Source organism: Prionailurus viverrinus, chromosome F2 (genome assembly GCF_022837055.1).
Source record: "Prionailurus viverrinus isolate Anna chromosome F2, UM_Priviv_1.0, whole genome shotgun sequence".
Classification (NCBI taxonomy): Eukaryota; Metazoa; Chordata; class Mammalia; order Carnivora; family Felidae; genus Prionailurus; species Prionailurus viverrinus.
The window spans coordinates 5,051,485-5,070,253 of NC_062578.1; the positions used below are offsets into that span (position 1 = coordinate 5,051,485).

The 18,769-nt window shown below is 40.7% G+C and overlaps 1 protein-coding gene across 1 annotated transcript in view; it reads right to left on the reverse strand.

Moving 5' to 3' along the window:
• ST18 (ST18 C2H2C-type zinc finger transcription factor) overlaps window positions 1–18,769 on the reverse strand; it is a 254,450-nt gene that overhangs the window by 18,780 nt on the left and 216,901 nt on the right. Inside the window, exons 13-16 of the mRNA XM_047842283.1 lie at window positions 17,100–17,345; window positions 11,072–11,187; window positions 2,746–2,808; window positions 1,827–1,895 (exon numbers count right to left, since the gene is read on the reverse strand). Coding sequence (XP_047698239.1) covers window positions 1,827–1,895; window positions 2,746–2,808; window positions 11,072–11,187; window positions 17,100–17,345 — 494 coding nt within the window. The remainder of the gene's footprint in view (window positions 1–1,826; window positions 1,896–2,745; window positions 2,809–11,071; window positions 11,188–17,099; window positions 17,346–18,769) is intronic.

Here is an 18,769-nt window from a genome sequence, read left to right on the forward strand (position 1 = left end):
AACCGACCTTTTAAAGACAGAGTTGATATTCTACATTGTAGGAGAGGATTGAAAGCTGGTCTTTTTTTATTAACATTTCTAGGAAAATAGTGGTTTCTCAGTATATTGCAATTACAGAAAAATCAGTGACCTTGTTTTGGAATTCTACTGGAGTATCTAAACAAGAGTTCAATGAAATGTCTCTTTTTCTTTTTTGTATAGAAAAAAACCCCGAAGATGTTAGCTATCAGATGGCTGTACAAAACATGTAAATACTGAATATTGCTATGGAACTTCTCGACCTACATGCTTTCAATATGTTATCAACACTTTTTTTTTCTAGAAATAATGCTCAGAAGAAATACTTAAGAAAACCCACAGTTACAATTAAGGCAGGGAAATGTAGACATTTAGAACAACTGAGTAAGACTGAATAAAAGTACCAAGTAAGATAAGTCTGATTGAGTATTTCTCTCTTTTCACTGGCACTTCTCTCTTTTCAATCTGTTAATTATTTCTCAACCTAACATTCTGACATTTCAGTCTAGAAAAATGGCAATGTATAGAACGATTTCCAGAGTCTATACTGACACAATCAATTGGACTTTACATATTGAAAATGAGAAAAGTTGCATATTTCATAGTTCACTTCACTATTTCTGGTACCATAATTCCCCAGTTTTATATCTGTTTCATATCACCTCTTATTTCATAAATTTGTCCTTTGTCATTTTTAGAGAGAGAATTTTAAACAAGTTAGAGAATGGAAAGACTAACAAAAGAAAGAAAATAAAATCTCTGCATTTTTACTCGTGATTTAGACATCAAATGTTTATTCTACTATTTATACAAATATTGTTTTATCACTAGACTTAGTAACACTCAGTTTTCTTAAAATATTATTATTTGCAAATAAGTTTCATGAATTTTGTTTAATGTTATTCCTTATCTTTTCTAAAGTTATGCCCTATTATATTTTTAAATATAATGATGGATTGTAACTTATTATTCAGATGGATTATAACTTCTTATTATTCTATACATAATGTAACAAGATGTGAAAGTAAACAAGTGAGAAGTTTGGAATAAAAGAAGAGAAAAGTAGGAAAAAATAAAATCATTAAGTGGGGCGCCTGGGTGGCTCAGTCAGTTAAGCGTCCGACTTCAGCTCAGGTCACGATCTCACGGTCCGTGAGTTCGAGCCCCGCGTCGGGCTCTGGGCTGATAGCTCAGAGCCTGGAGCATGCGTCCGATTCTGTGTCTCCCTCTCTCTCTGCCTCTCCCCCGTTCATGCTCTGTCTCAGTCTGTCTCAAAAATAAATAAACGTTAAAAAAAATTAAAAATAAATAAAAATAAATAAAATCATTAAGTAAAAGATAATAAACATGTGACTTTGAGATCCTGTACACTAGGCTGAAATGAGCTAGAATTGTGCCTAGCTCCCAAAAGTGAAAGACAATCATATGATTCAAAATTCCCATAAGGCAAAATATTATGCCGTTTACTTAAAATTAGATGATGAAAGGGCTTTGCCACACCTTCATAGTTCTGATTTAGTGTATAAATTCTGAAATCAACAGAAAAAAGCATTATGTTTAACTATTACACGGTTACTTTAAAAAATACTATAATATAAAAAAAAAAAATCCCCCAAACGAGCAAATTAACTAAATTAAATTAGAAGGAGTCGGTTTTAGTCATTTGAACTTTTTGGTGAAAGAGTGCATTGGTCATACTTTCGTTAGGTGTGATTTACTACTTGTTAGTACGGACCCCACAGGTCTTGAACGTGGGGAGTCCTGACTCAGTGGGTGCAGGGCAAGGAAGTCTTGGTTCCAATACTTACTTAAGCTCCTGGGAATTTGCAGCCATGAGGGATTTAAGAGTCTTATCTGCTAAAGGACATCCAGAAACACTAAAGAGGGATGAGAAAAACAAAAGCAAAACACACAACACTGACATGTACAAATCCCACTCAAATGGCATCTTGAGTCTGTGAATATATGCTAAATTTACTGGTGACCGAACACTGGGAAAAATGCAACCACGTTTGAATCTGGCTTTGCCACCCTGACCGGTCTGGGCTTGTGGGCCCCTCAGTTATTTCCCACAGACTCAGGTTTGCTATCAAATGAAGGGCTTTAACCCAATGAGTCTCTCTGACTCTAGAACTCAGTGATACAATGATTACTGACTTGGAGTTCATTTCCATTGCACACCGAGCTGTGGTGGCTTAAAGGTTGAAACCAATGCCCAAAGGGAAAGCGAATCACATCAACGAAGAGGTAAGTGGAGACACTAAACCCAGCTTTTTTGCATTGCTTCATCTAACACATTGACCTTTTAATTGCCCAGGGCGGAGGACGCCACATCTGAAAAGGTGAATGGTCAACCCAAGTCACTCTACTGTCCTACCTTGGTTTCACTTGAGTCCTAAAGCTAGATAGAACCAAAGCCGTGACATAAACTCTAGCTTTTGGTTTATGATCTGCATAATAGGACCAGAAAAACATTTTTGACCAAAAATCATGATTTCTACACCATATAAATAAAAAGCCAGAAGATTTAATTTCACTTTATTTCTGAAAAAAAAAAAAAAAAACCACAAAAAACAAAAAAACAAACAAAAACCAAAAAAACCCAAAATGCCCCCACAACTAACTCACTCTTCAATTGGGATCCAGATACTGCCTTTCTAGAATGGGTGACAATAAGAATTTACAAAGTATTTACATTAGAATAAGATGTTGTAGGCTATCAGGTACCTGCGATGGGACGCATAGTTCCCCGTGACATGGCCACTTCCGTCACATCCTGGCGTTGGACAGCTGAGTCAAAAAATATATACATAAAGTCAAGCACTTTTCACAGATTCATTTGCTGTGTCTATAGGTTATGATGTATCGTCTCTTTTCAAGATCGGTTAGCACAGTACAGGACACGCAGGGGCTAGCGAACTAAGGACTTATGTCCTACAGGAACCAGGAGACTAGCTAGAGAAGACTGGCCAGATCTGAAGGTATTCGTTTTCTTTTCTTTTTCTTTTTTTTTAAACTAGGGGAGTCTGGGTAGCTCAGTTGGTTGAGTGTCAGACCCTTTAAAAAAATTTTTTTTTTAACCTTGATTAATTCTTGATAGAGAGACAGAGCATGAGTGGGGGAGGGGCAGAGAGAGAGGGAGACACAGAGGGAGACATAGCAGGCTCCAGGCTCCGAGCTGTCAGCACAGAGCCTGAGGAGGGGCTTGAACCATGAACTGTGAGATCATGACCTGAGCCCAAGTCAGACGCTTAACCGACTGAGCCACCCAGGTGCCCCTGAAGGTATTCATTTTCAATATCACATTAGTTCTCTGGCTCGAATCATGTAGGAAAGCGATGCGCAAATATATGCCCTCATGATGTTATGAGTCAACAACCAATGATGTCTGATTTCTTTGAAAATATAAATGTCCTAAACCCGCGCTTTATGATGAGAATGGCTCTTGGGCATACTGGCACCAAGTACATACCAGATTTTAGGAAGGAATTTTTGTGAGTTTTTAAGGGAAGGGCATCAGAGTAACTTCATATACATTTTTAAAAACTGCCTGAAAAAGAAAATCTTTGAACACACTACCTATCTCTGGAAAGGTAAGCTAACATTTTAGATGGGAAAGTTGCTGACGATACAGAAGCAGATAAGAAACTTAGTTATTAAAGCTTGGGATCAGTTTCATCTAAAGCTTGAAACCAACATAGACAATTGTTAATTAACAACCAAAGCAGTAGGCTCTCCAGGCTACCTGCCAAAGCCTCGAGTCGGTACTGGTGCACTCCATTTTATCTCAGAAGCTGGTCACATTCTGCACATCTTACGTGTTTTAAAAATAACGTAAGGGGATTTGTTTCTGTAGTTAATAGATCCCTTGGTTTCTCAGTCATTTATTTTCCTCTGATGCTGCTCAAAAGTCACTCATTTGGAGTAAGCAGATTGACCCCAGCCTACTCAGTGCTATTTGTCACCATGTTAATCAGAGGAAAAATCAGTTACATCATTCAGGCTTCTGGTTTTCTCTGACACGCTGCCTAACGTGAAGGCTTACCCGTATGTGTAGAATACAGAGTTTACCTCTTTGAAGGGACATTTAGACACAAATTGCCAACATCTAAGGCTTTTTGAAATACCACCTTTTAAGTTTCTTTTTGTTTGTGTTTTTCCCCTGTGAGCTACTTTCTAATCAATTTCAGGTAATCTAAAGAGACTGTAAGACTCAGAACATTTCCATCTCTCAGGGAGACGTTTGATTTTCAGGGCTTGATCTAAGCTGAATTGCCTAGCTCCTCCCCCATCACTTTCCCTAGATGGGTTCTCAGAAAGGAAAATGCAAAAGCTATAGATGTATGTAAACAAGAAAAAAAAAAAAGAACAATGATCAACATTTGAGCTGAGTGATCTTGCAAGTGCCGTTCACCCACTAAAGGAAGAAACAATCTCTTCTGAACACTAAAGCAACTGGAATATTCAGAGCGTGAGAGATGTGTTTAATTGCCTGGGAATCCTCGCTTTAGAAATGCATGGCCACCTAGTGTGCAAAAACAGCATTGTATGTACTTTATTTTATTATTTCATTTCATTTCTATTTTTAAATGACTCCTGTTAATACTGCCAGGAGAGGCAAGGAAGTGCCAGTGATTTTTAAATCAATCAGCTAAAATTATTTAGGAGGTAAAATAATAAAGCTAATTAATTTATTTAATTAGCTGCTAATTACTTTTTTTAAGTTTGGTGGTATAAAGAGGTTGAAGAATAAAGAAAGGGTTGGAGATGTCGGTGTTGTGGGAAAAGCTTTTGTTTCAGATTCTGATAGCTGGCTTAAATTACAAATCTTCAGGGGCGCCCGGGCAGCTCAGTCGGTTAAGCGTCCGACTTCAGCTCAGGTCATGATCTCGCGGTTTGTGGGTTCGAGCCCCGCGTCGGGCTCTGTGCTGACAGCTCGGAGCCTGGAGCCTGCTTCCGATTCTGTGTCTCCCTCTCTCTCTGCTCCTCCCCTGCTTGTGCTCTGTCTCTCAAAAATAAATAAACATTAAAAAATGAAAAACAAAAACAAAACAAAACAAAAACAAGTCTGCAATGAAAAATCTTACCCAATCACATGGGCCTAACTAGTTGGGCAAAATCTTCTGGGAAGGTTTGCAAATGAAAGTATTAACCTTGGAGAAAGGAAACATGCTAGTTCCTTTAGTAAGTGGCCTCAAATTCTAAGACAGTTTATTCTAATCAACATTAAAAAATTCTATTTTGAGGGGCACCCGGGTGGCTCAGTTGGTTAAATTATCCAACCCTTGATTTAGATTCAGGTCATGACCTCTCAGTCGTGAGATAGAGCCCCTCCCAGGTTCCAAGCCCAGCGGGAGTCTGCTCGGATTCTCTCTCTCCCTCTCTTTCTGCCCCTCCGCCACTCTCTTTCTCCCTCTCTTTCAAAAATAAACAAACATTAAAAACAATCCTATTTTGGGGCACATGGATGGCTCAGTCAGTTAAGCCTCTGACTCTTGGTTTCAGCTCAGATAACGATCTCACAGTTCGTGAGTTCGAGCCCCTCATCAGGCTCTGTGCTGACTGTGTAGAGCCTGTTTGGGATTCTCTCCTCCCCCCCCCCCCGCCCCCTTCTTCCCCCACTTGTGCTCTCTCTCTCTCTCTCAAAATAAATTAAAAAACTTAAAAAAATCTTGTTCTGCAAACAGTTTCCGGTAAGTAATTAAGGTACATTTATCTGTTAGAAACACAAAGCAAAACATAATTTTTAAAAAGGATGAAACTATAGAGTAGTCAGACTTTAACAAAACCCGTGAACTACTGCAGTTACATGGAGATCAGCGGTATCTCATCTGGAAGATGCGGAAAGAGCCACGAGGTCTCTACAGAGTTAATTTCCCAGGAATTCAAGACTGTATTCCCAAAACTGTTCCCGATGTTTTCAGGTCCAGTGTGAAGGGAACTCAGCCAGTTCCTCACCGACACCACACGTACTATGGAACTTCCCACCAACTGTCATCAGAAACTGGATTTCAAGGGGCTCCTGGGTGGCTCAGTTGGTTAAGCGTCCGACTTCAGCCCAGGTCATGATCTCACGGTTCGTGAGTTCAAACCCCGTGCTGGGCTCCGTGCTGATGGCTCAGAGCCTGGAGCCTGCTTTGGATTCTGTGTGTCTCTCTGTCTCTCTGCCCCTCCCCTGCTCTGTGTCTGTCTGTCTGTCTGTCTGTCTCTCTCTCTCTCAAAAATAAACATTAAAAAAATTAAAAAAAAAAAGAAGTGCCCATCACAAAATAATCTCACTTCATTTTTCTGTTCAAAATGACAATGCAGGTTAATTATCAATCTTTCACACTACATTTAGTTTGGAATGACTCTTACGTTTTGCAAATATTGACCTTTAAAGGATGAAAATTTGCCATTTTTGAAGGGATTTAAAATAAGATGCAGACGCAAAATCCATACAAAGTTTTCTCCCACGAGGGAGCAAGTATATGGCTGACCCCAGGTCACCTCTGGGAAGAAACAGTGTTCGGTGAAATTGAACCTTTAGTGTGTTTGGTACCACACCCATCACACTGTTCCGGCCACCAGGCTCCAGGTGAACATTAAGTTCTTTATGAAGTCCATAAAGAATGTAATCTGAGATTACTTAAATATCAGTCACAGGTCAAGCCAATAAACCGATGTTGCCCTAGGAATAATTTCATCGAACACTTCCTAGGTGCAAGGTTTGCAACAGCATTTAAGATGTGTTCCCTGCTCCCGATTCATGTTCGTGCAGCTGGGAAAGAAGAGGCAGCCTGGTAAATATTATTTACCAATGGCGTGGATGCAGGAGAACACAAAATCAATGAAAGAAGAACCCCCCTGCCCCCCTGCCCCCCTGCCCTAGCGGGGGAGGCAGACAACAGAGAGTGCAGGCGAGCAAAATGTAGGAGTCTGTTAAATACTGAGGGACCACAGGAGATCTGGGAAAGAGGATGGGAGCATGAGGGCTGGGGGTGGGGGGCGGCTACAGTGGCCAGGAAGACCCGTCAGGGCAGTGACATCTGAGAGAAGAGGCGAGGGAGACCCTGCAGAAGTCCGGGGTGTGGCGGATGGAATGGCAACACTGAGGCCGTGAAGCCTTAGGGGAAAAGCAGAAGGGGTGGCTGGTGGGGAGGGAGGGGCAGGGTCCTACCGGGAAGGGACAGCTCATTGCCCACGGGCCCTGGGAAGTGGAGGTGACAAAGGCCTGGGAGTCCTTGGAGTAGAGATGGTTCCAACATCATCCTACATCCAAAGGACTGAGTGTAGACAGAGGAGAGAAGAGGTTCCAGGACTGAGCTCTGAGACATTCTGCCTTTGGAAGGCTGTCCAGGAGTCTAAGAAGGGGTCCTAGGTGAGGTGGAAACTGTCCTGAAGTGTGGTTCCCTAGAAGGTGCTGGAGACAGAGCAGGACGTGATCAGCTCTGCTGAATCCTGCAGCCCCGGCAAGTAGGGTCAAGGGGGCCGAGAACTCACACCAGATGGGTCCCCTGGAGAACCTGGGGACGCTTTGGGCGGAACGGTGAAGGCACAAGCCTGTCTGGGAGAAATTCAGGGGAGAAACTGAGTCACGCAGTAGAGGCAGCTTTCTTGAAGACACGGGGGCTGAGGTGAAAGGCAGGTCAGGAGAGGGCTTTTAAGTCTTCTTACTAGAAAAATTTAAACATACTTTTATGCTGAGGGATTCAGAAGAGAAGGAACAGATGCTGGTGCCCAAGTGGAAGGGTTACTTTTTGCTAGAAAGTCTCACTGATCGGCAGCTTTAAATATATTTGTGTAAGAATGAGCTTTAATATTTCACCACGTACACAGAGAGAATATTTTCTTGCATTTCGCTCCCTCACTCACGTTAAACACAACCCAGCCAGGACTATCCCGCCCGCTGGGGATATAAATGTAGAAAACCAGCGGCTCCTGCCTTGTCTTTGCCTGAAACCCCCTTCGCCTCTCCCCTTCCTCACTTACCACCGTCTATCCTGGTATCTCTACTCCCCTGCCCGACAACTTGGGAGAAGGAACTTAGCGGCGCCTCCGGTCTGACAGGCCCAGGTCAACTCACGTCCGTAAGGAATTTGTGTGAATCGCGCCCTAAAATCTGACAACACACGGTCGCCCGTCTCCAAGGCTGGCCGAATGAGGCTGTGAGAGCCGGGCGAGGTCCACAATCTTAGTTTTTATCACTGCACTGATGCGGTGGCTGTCCCTGTGTTGTCCCTGCGCACAAACTTCTCTGAATTTCTCCACCTCGTGCTCCCTTCTCTGCCTCCGTGACTTTGTAAGACCCATTTTCCCAAGGTTTGTTCGGCATTTTCTTAACGTCTTTGCACTTAGGGTGCAAGCCAATAATACCCAATGCCCAGTTTGGCATTTTGTTAGCTTTTTGCTCCCATGGCGATCATTTGCCACGGTCACCCTCCCGAACCTCTAAACGGCCTCATTTCTGCATTCTCTGTGGGCTTCTGTTTTCACACTGCTCAGGTGTGTTCCTCAAGTTCTGTAATGAGCACTCTGTCCCTTTCTTTCGAGACTTTCTCTAGCATCCTCTCCCAGGGGCCACTGCCTCATGATCTCATGTCTGAATCTCTACGTCGGTGTCTTAGGTGACCTTCCTGACACAGTCCCCGAGGGCCTCCAGCCTCACAATAATTCTGCGCACTGTTCCCCCTGAGGTATACACCCTTAGCTCACTTCTCTGTCTAAAACCCACGGCTTGCTAGTGCAAACGTGTAGCCAGGCCCTCTTCTCCGCTGCTTGGCTCTGTTCTCACTCTCTCTCCAGGTCCAGCTGGCCCTTAGGGCTCAGCTCAGGGCCTCTGCCACCCCCCCCCCCCCACCCCGGAACCTGGTCCCTGTTCCCAGCCTCTACCGCAGTCTTAGCTGGTGCTTACTGCCATCGGGCGCCCTGGTCTTTAAACTCTTCTGAGTCCCAGAACCCTTTTCTCAAAGGGGTGATGGAAACCATTACCTCCCCTACCCAAGAAATCATTTACATGAAATGCTGTCGGGTTCACACACTCCCTGAAGCACTGCCTTGGATCTTCTGGGGTCAGTAGGGTCAGATTAAGAACCTCTGATCAAAACATAAACATTTCTTCAACTCATTCAACCAACCCAGAAGCAACATTCTCTAGCCCTACACCCCATTCATTTCCTTGGAGACACTTTCTGGAAGGGCAGAGTTTGTCTGCTCCTATATTCCCAGCATCTATATGTGCCTACTAACACATGGTAGGCATGCGAAAAATTGTTACTGAAGGGGCGCCTGGGTGGCTCAGTCAGTTAAGTGTCCGACTTCAGCTCAGGTCAAGATCTCACCACTCGTGAGTTCGAGCCCTGCGTCGGGCTCTGTGCCGACAGCTCAGAGCCGGGAGCCTGCTTCGGATTCTGTGTCTCCCTCTCTCTCTGCCCCTTCCCCGCTCATGCTCTCTCTCTCTCTCTCAAAAATAAACATTAAAAAATTTTTTTTAATTATTACTGAATAAATTAACAATTGTTCCACTGCCATAGAGAGAATAGCTAGACCCAAGTAGTCCTAAAAAGATGTGACTTCTTAAGAATGGATTCTGGATCTGGGGCACCCGGGGGGCTCAGGTGGTTAATCATCCAACTCTTGATTTGGCTCAGGTCACCATCTCGTAGTTTGTGGGATTGAGCTCCGTGTCGGGCTCCACGCTAACAGTGCAGAGGCTGCTTGGGATTCTCTATCTCCCTCTCTCTCTGCCTTTCCCTTGCTTGTGCTCTCTCTCTCAGAATAAATAAATAAACTTAAAAATAATAAAAATAATAGAAAATAAAGAAGAATGGATTCTGGATCTCTCACTCCATCATCACCACTGACTGTAGAGCATCACTATACTCATCATGGTTAAAACGGTAATTGATTTCTAACAGAATCCCCAAATTAAATGTAAAAATTCCTCTTCAAAAAGAAAAAGCTGGACTCTGCTTTGTTTTTGTTTTGTTTTGTTTTTGATTTTAGAGAGAGAGCATAAGCAGGGCAGAGGGACAGAAGGAGAGACAGAGACAGACAATCTTAAGCAGGCTCCACACTCAGCATGAAACGTGACTTAGGGCTTGATCCCACGATCCTGGAATCATGACCTGAGCCAAAATCGAGAGTCAACCGACTAAGCCACCCAGGCACCCCAGTCTCCGCCTCCCAGGAAAATCTGTGAGTCTGCGAGGGAGGTTAGACCGACGGGTAGTAAGTTTTTCGTATCATCTGTGTGATAACAATACTGTTAATTATGTTATGGAAAGGAACATTAATTTACTGACAGGTACTTAATATTTATTGTAAAATCAAAAAGAAAATGGCTGCCGCCTGTATTTCAAACACAGGTGTAATATTTTAAAATTTTCAATGCAATAATTGTTTAAATTCTCATTAAATGTGATTAATTTATCAAAAAAAATTCAATAGGAACATGAATTAATGTACTTACCCATTAAAAAAATACTTATGCCTTTAGTGGACGAAATGCAATAATCTTACGTAGAATACTGTGACCTAGTCTATGCCACAGGTAGTAATAATGATCACAAAATGAGAACATTCTGCCCGCTAGGCACTTTATATATTCTTATAGATTATTTCATTAGATTTTCTCAATTTCATGAGATGACTATTGATATCCCTGTTTTACATTTAAGAAACTGGAGGTTCAAATGAGTTAAAAAACTTTGTCTAAGGCCATGAGACTAGCAACTGGTACGATAAAGAAACAATAGAACAAAGCACAACGAAAGATTTTGATGAGCCAAACAGAACAAAAAATGTAAACATTTCTAATTGTTTTATATTGGTTTTGTGTTTTTAAGTCATTTCTTAGCATGAAGTCTCGTCATGTACACTTTGATTTTTGTAATTCTCGTGGTTCTAAGCAGAAATTTCGGTACATATCGAACACTTAACTATCGACTGGTCGAAATTGTCCTAAAACATTCCGAAAATCAGCTACACAAATCAGGATATGATTACTCAAAATTATGAACCTGAGTCTCCTAGTTCTAGAATCTCGCAGAATATGCCGTTGAAGATGACTTACGTAATGAGCTCTTTTTTGAGGTCTCTCGCGTGGAGCTTGGGTTTAGGACTTGGTATGGAGGCCTCTCCAGGAAACTTTTTTTCCTCTAAATTTTCTAGAGAGCTCGCAGGGTCTTTCTGGAAAAAATAAATTAAAAAAAAAATACAGAAGCACAGAAGGCATTAGGGAACCTGAAAAGACAACTGTATATGGAGTCATTAGGGTGGAATTTGAGTTTTAGCTTAATGACTTAGCTGAAGTTCCTCATTGGATTGGTACTCAAAATTAATGAGCTAATAAAGTATAATGATATCCTGATTAGGATGGACCTCTATCCTTGGTGAAGAAAAGAAAATTATAATTCATGAGGACATTTTGGCAAATATAACTACAGAGGCATTTCTTGAGCTATATAGTGAATATGTTTCTGATTTTATTGCATAATGAATGTTTCCTGGAGAATGTAGAAATAGTTCTTTACGTACACAGCAGTCATTGGTAAAACAAAAGAAATATTGCAAAAGTGAACCACAAATTTTTAAATGAAAAAGAATAAGTAAATTTAGGTTAACAAAATGTTCTTTCTGATATACAAAAAGTTAACATTTAAATTGTTTAAAGATGTAATAATTGGTCCACAATATGTAGGCATTTGATTTGATCTTTCTGGATAATCGCTTTTATTCTCACATCATTTCCTATTTTCTTAAGTTACCTCTTTTGCTTAGTATCTTGTAATGCTTTTACTCATTGGATGGAATTTCTTGCTGGCTTACCCCTCATTTTTGTGGCCTTCTTTTAAGCTTAATACTGATCTTGATTTCATAAGGAAGATTTATTAATCCTTTCAAATAATTTATATACCGTCTGATATATTATCTTACAGAAAACTAATGATGGTTTTCCTCAATTACATAATTAGCTTACATTCATCCTTAAGCTTATATCCAGTAAATATAATGCTTCCTGGATTTAATATTAAAATCAGATTAACTAATATGGAAAACTATTCTAATTCTCAAAAGTACTGATCTGTTGAAAATGAGAAAACTATTCTGAATTATTCAAGGTAAATCTCATTTAAGTCAAATGGATATAAAAATGTGATGGCAAAATATAATATATATAATAAAACGTATATAGTATATTTTAATAATTCTGAGTCTACACTCAAAATCAGCGGGAAAACAAACTCCCTGGGTTTTCCCAACCAAGGAAAAATTCAAACCTTGAGCTCAGTCATAAAGGCACGTGTAATCATCTTCATTAATTACTTGGATAACAATTCGGCTGTTTTCCACAAAACCACACAGCGGTAAGTACGTTGGTAAACCATCTCAAGTAACACCATCCACAGACCCAATGAATAAAACCTGGTTTGGTCCCACTTCTTTCTGTATATTCTTTATAGTGCTAAGTATTCCATTGTATTTCATGGATACATGTTGAAAATAGTAGGAGATCATAATGCACCATTTAAAAATAAAGAGAAATGGATGCCTGATAGTAGTTGCCTTCTAAGATACAAAAAGAAATGCTACTTTGACGCTCCTTCCATGGAATCTACAGCAAAACAGACGGATGGCGCTTATCTTCTTCAAGCTCTACAGTGTAAATGCCTAACATGAAGCAACTCCTAATTATAAGACCTTAAACCTGATAATACCACCATTTGGGGCTATCTGGAGTCCACCCGGGGAGTGTTTTCTGCTATGATTTAGAAACGTCTTGGCTTTTTGAAAGTAGACACAAATGCTGAATACAACATTGTCTCAGTGTGAAACAGCCTTTGTTTTTCTGTCCAGGTGCTGAATTTTTTTTTTTAAATGGCATAAAATGAAAAAGAGCCTTTCATTATTTTCTTCATGATAAAATTAAGAACAAAGTATTCCTAAAGGCGTGTACATTTATAGATGAACATAAAAACATATAAAGTTTATAAGCTATTGTTGAACTGCGGAATCTATACATTATGAGAGGCAAGAGAATAAGGGATTTTGAAAGAAATGATCACTTATGAAAATTTATGCTATTATTGTGACTAAAATGTATATAAACATAATGCTTGCAGAATGTATGGCATTTAATTTGGAATAGGAACATGTGGTAACGTTTTAATAGGATAATTTTATTGGATATGACCTTTTAAATATTTCGCAGCTTCTTAGAAAAACTATGGACTCTTATGCACGCAATTACATTATGAAATAACTGTCTTTTTCCCTTTTCTTCACTCAGCATCCTACCCCTAGAAACCTGCAGAGAGCATATACACAGACGACCATCACTGAAAGAATTCCTAATTTTGTTGCACAAGCATTTTATACTAGAAAAAATTTTACACAGCACCCAGTAAAAAATAAGTCAATATCATTTGCAAGAATTTTTTTCAAAATTTCAACTATAATTTTAAAAATAATAATTTTATCCTCTGGACATGTAAGAGAGAATGCGGTATATATGCATTGCATTTAGAGAGTATACGGGTGCAATGAAATTCCTTTAATGTACAGATGGAAGTTTATATTGATTTCAGTAAAGGCCAGAACATAATGGTAACATGAATAACAGATAATAGCATCTGGCACTTTCAACATTTTAAGCCCTGAAATCTTTGGAGAACTGACAGTTGAATGCAACTGACAGCCCTAGTTATTTCTCCGCACTTTCCTTTCGAGATATTTTGAGTTTTTTCCAGATTCAGGATTTTTTTTTGCAGGGGGCATCTGGACAGGCTATTTCACTGAGAGAGACAGACAATATTTTCTGAAAATTACCACCAAAATTAAGCAACTGTTGTGCATATGAACTAGATAACAATGAATTAGAAATAATCGCTCTGTTTCTGGTTGTGTGTGAGTGTACGTGTGTGAGTGTCCTGTGTGGCAGGGCGCGGGGAGGTGGTGGAGGTGGGAATGGGCAGGATGGGGGTGTCAGAGCGGAACCAACCATCCTTCACAGCTTATGGCCTGGGCGGAGCACAGCATCCCATTGGGCTCACTGGAAAAGTGTGGTCACATCCTCTAGATCAGGGTCAAGGGGGGCTTGGTCCACTGTTGCCTTGGCCACATCTCGACAAGTACCGTTTCTTCATTGTTCTCTTCTTCCCTTTCCTTTCTAATTTCTCAATATTTCCCGGCTGTCACCATTACTTGATGTGCTTTTTAATCTTTTCCTTCTCTTTATTTTCACCCTTCTCCTCTTTCTTCATTTTAGGAAATCCCAGGCCCATTTCTTAATTTCTGTATGACCAAGGACCAACAACTTTACCTCCTCGAGTCTCAATTTTCTCCTCCAAAAACTCTGACCATAATCCTGCTTTTCAGGATTGTTAGGATGATGAGACACTGTGTCTAAAGATCCCTTATCTTTATCCTTACAGTGTCCCTCTGTTACTTTCGCAACGAGGACAATGAATACAATCTATTTTTTCAAAATAGTAACTATCAAGTATCACAGTTTTCATTTACAAGATTCAGAACAGGGAGAAAAACATTGTCTATTTGTAGATTACCTTGGCGCAGAAGGAGGCACAAAGAACGAGGGCTGAGAAATTGTCTTAGGGAGTCACAGTGCTTTAGAAACACTTTTGTGTGTGTGTGTGTGTGTGTGTGTGTGTGTGTGTCCCCATCAGGTATAGTTTCCCTAAGCAATGAATTGCTCATGGTCAAATAACTGTGACAATAAATATTAAGCTTAAAAAATATTGTCAACTCAAACCTAGGGCAAGCACTTTGACCCGAGAACTCACTTAGCATCTTCAACGTTCTCTTTTGTTATTCTTAGTGACACTGAATTTCCACACAGCTTCTGGATTCCAGATTTCAGAATGCTTAGGTTGTAAACAGTAGCAGTAAAAGTCTCTACTGTCAGACCTGAAGTAAGTTAGCCTTTCTGAAAAGAGCAGAAATCTAATCTAAACAAATCCATTTTCTCCACAATTTTGCTGGGAAACAAAACACTGTCACAGATATACAAGCATTAGATAAGAACATACTCTAGTTGAATCTCCAGGGTGAATCCAGATTTTTTTTTGGAATTACATAGATAAATGAGATTGGAAATAAAGATAAAATATTTATTATGAGACCTCATTTTCTGGCTGATAAGATGTACAGCCAAGGAGGGTTCCTCAGGCACTTACTAGACCCCCAAATGGGAAGTGTGTCTCAGAATGTGAATGCAATGTTGACATTGTTGCTGATGCCAAAAATTATAACCAAGATCAAACAATACAAGAGACCTTAAAGGAAAACAAGAACCCACTTGACACAAATTTTCTTCATTACTACTCAAGACTGAATCAGTATGTCTGACACCAGAGGGAAGATTTCTGGTGACTGTTGACCATGGTCCATTTATAGCACAGTCACAAGGGTGGGGACAGAAAGTCTACATCCCACCCTGCACATGACATGGAGATACTCCCAAACAAGGTGGGTGTTGTCCTCATGGGATCCATCCAAGAATACGACACAGTTATGCTTACTTTATAAATACCATACTTCATGTGACATAAGACTTTTTACCAAACCCTCAACAATAGATCTTCTGACTAGGATTCGGCTTCCTTTTGGTGGTGTAGAGTGGGATGAGCCGTGGTCTTCTCAGCTCTTGGACTAGCTGGTGATTGAGCGGTTTGGGAGGGTAGGCCCATTCTCTACAGCTGGCTACTACAGAGGGGGACTGAATCAACAATCTTGAAAGGAAAGAAAGAAGGAAGAAGGGAGGGAAGAGGAAAGGAAGGGATGAAGGAAGGAAGGAAAGAAAGAAGGAAGGAAGGGAGGAAAGAAGGAAAGAAAAAAGGAAGAAGGGAGGGAGGAAGGAAGAAGGGAGGGAGGAAGGAAGAAGGGAGAGAGGAAGGAAGGAAGGAAGGAAGGAAGGAAGGAAGGAATAAATGAAGGAAAGAAAGAAGGAAGAAGGAAGGGAGGGAAGAAAGAAGGAAGGAAAGAAAAAAGGAAGAAGGGAGGGGGGAAGGAAGGGATAAAGGAAGAAAAGAAAGAAGGAAGGAGGGAGGAAGAACAAAAGAAGGAAGAAGGGAGGGAAGAAGGAAGGAAGGAAGGAGAATTGCAGAAACAACCCAATCTTGTGATCACTATGTCACATTTATGCTTCTTTACGTCAACTTAAGCTCTCAGATGTTAAAAATCAAATTAGTATTTCCCCCAAAACTTTCTGAACTTCAAAAAGCTCAAAAAGGTGATGGACACTTCCAAAGACAGTAGCTATTTTAGTTCTTTGAACGTATCAACCAGCAAGTATCAACAAGTTTCCTGACAGCAAAGCAAAATGAACCACTCCTGTAACAGGGTCCCATTTGTAATGATATAGTCTAAACAGTGGAGGTTTCTGGCCATGAATTCTTTTGAATGACTCTAAGTCAGGACTAATCAGACTAAGCCAGGTGGCTCAAACTACGGAGATGAAGGCTTGATGAATCCTGCACAGTGACAACATCTGGCTTTCAAGGGTGAAACCACTCCAAAGGGAACCAAATACACAGATGCATCTCCTTGACTTTGGGATTGATACAATCTAGACGCCCAACGTTCATGATCCACATACCCCGGCCAATGGCTCTATATGTAGATATCCTAATAGTTCCTGCATGAAACCAAGGGAATGAATCTGACACTTATCCCTGATTCTTACTTATCCCTGATTTGACTTCATCTTCTACCCTCTGGTTCAGAAAGAACGAGTACGTTGGCATTTCAGTGCCGGGTTATATGTGGCACCTTACAGGCCTCTGTATTCTGAAGGGATGAATAATATAATCTCTCATTCAGTGCGCACAATTGCGGCCCAAATGGGGATACGATGTACTATGGCGACGTCATTTTAGGTAAGTGACAGGAAAAGTTGGATACATTTCTCAATTTCTGATGAAATTTTAAGATCACCACTTTACCAAAGTCTGAAACAAGGTACAGAATTATGTATTGTCTACACAGGAATACGAAAAACAATTCAGGAGGAAAAAAAAGCTAAGAATACTGTCCAATCATGCTGTGTCTTAAACTTAGTGATTGACATATTGAAACAATACCTCTTTCTCCTCCTCTGTCTTCCCATGAGTTTTGCTATAGTTGATAGGAGTGTCCCAGCCCTCTTGATCGCAGAGAGCCTGATAGAAGGCTGCATTGACCAAAATGCTGCTTGTTTTGAATGGGGAAGAGGAAGGAGTTGGAATAGAAGTGTTAGAGGAAGTTAGGGGTGCAGCTTTGTCCAGGATTCGATTTTTTTTCAGGCTTAAGTCCAATGTGCCATTTTCATCCACTTCTATCTCGGCTCCCTGGTATACAATAGGAAACAGAAAAACATTTAAGCAGTTTGCAGTTACAGCTAGCCATGTGGGGCTTTTAAGGGATCATTTTAAATGCAAGCTTTTATGTAAGTATATCTGATTTAAAATCTAGCTTTCTGATTTGCTTTGGTTAATGTTCAATTCTTAGGCAGACTTTTAAGAGCAGTGCCATTAGCGAGCTTCGTGTTTCTGGGTTTAAACAAAGTAGAGCCTAATATAAATAAGATGTTCCAAACGCTAAATGTATTGGCTAACCCTGTTTTATGTATTTTTTTGAAGTTTAGCTTTAAATCTCCTTTCCTGGCTTGCAGAATTATCACTCTCAATTCATCATTTATGGCATTAACACTTGAGTTTATAAAAAGGCACAGCATTCCTTCCCAGCTCGCCCCCCCATCACAGTATTAACCTAACACAAATAAATGCAAAAATAACCAGCTGCAAGAGAATTTTTATTGAAATATTAGATGCATAGGAACGTCGTGACCTTTTACCCTGGGTGACTTAAACCAGAAAAACTTTGTTACGTTGTGGGGGCGGGGGTGGGAGGCCAGATAGGGCAAACCGTTGTTGACTGGGGGGAAGGGGGGGCGGTAGGTAGCAGTTGTCATCGGGACTGCTTGGGAGTAAATTATACAGTGAAACTGCACAACAAAGATGATTATTTTCCAGATACTTAGTATGAAACTAAAACTCACGATACCTCACAGCCTTTCTCCTTGGGATACCTCTGGCTATGTTTCCGTTGTTGTTGTTTTTTAAGGTTCAAGGCCCAACAACTGCTCAGGTGCTCCGGATCGTCCAAATGATGCATTCCTAAGGACGGCCTCTGTGCTCTCGTCAACTGTGGTCACCGCCATCCAGTAACTCAGAACGCGGGACAGCGTGCTGGGCTCTTTCCTAACTGGGCCAGATAAATACCTCTCGGGTATTTTCACTATCATCTACCAATTCACAATTAAATCTTGGACAATGTCTCCGCTTTTTTTTTTTTTTTCCTTTTGGCTGGCAAAGCAGGAGGTCTCTTTGAATACGTGAGCAAGATCCCTAACACATATGGTAGCCAGTTACTTCCCGGGGGATTTATTTTAACTCCCCATTTACACTCTGCCCCCCCCGCCCCCCAACAGTTGCCACTGAAGGGTGGGCCAAGGTAGCCGCCTCCAAAGGCTCACTGCTTGCACCTGATCAGAAAATAAAACCCCTCTTCTGTTCGCTTGTTTCACCTGCAAAGTTCCTATTTTCAACCTCTCAGCCCATGAGGTAGATCTGCTTTATTAAATTTGCGGGAGGTAAATATACTTCTAATATGTTTGTGCTAAGATGCTTTGGCTATATCTTTCTGTCCTTTTTAGTAAATAGTTTAATCTCCTGTGATAGTTTTAAGCCCTGAATTTGACAGTGCAGCTTAT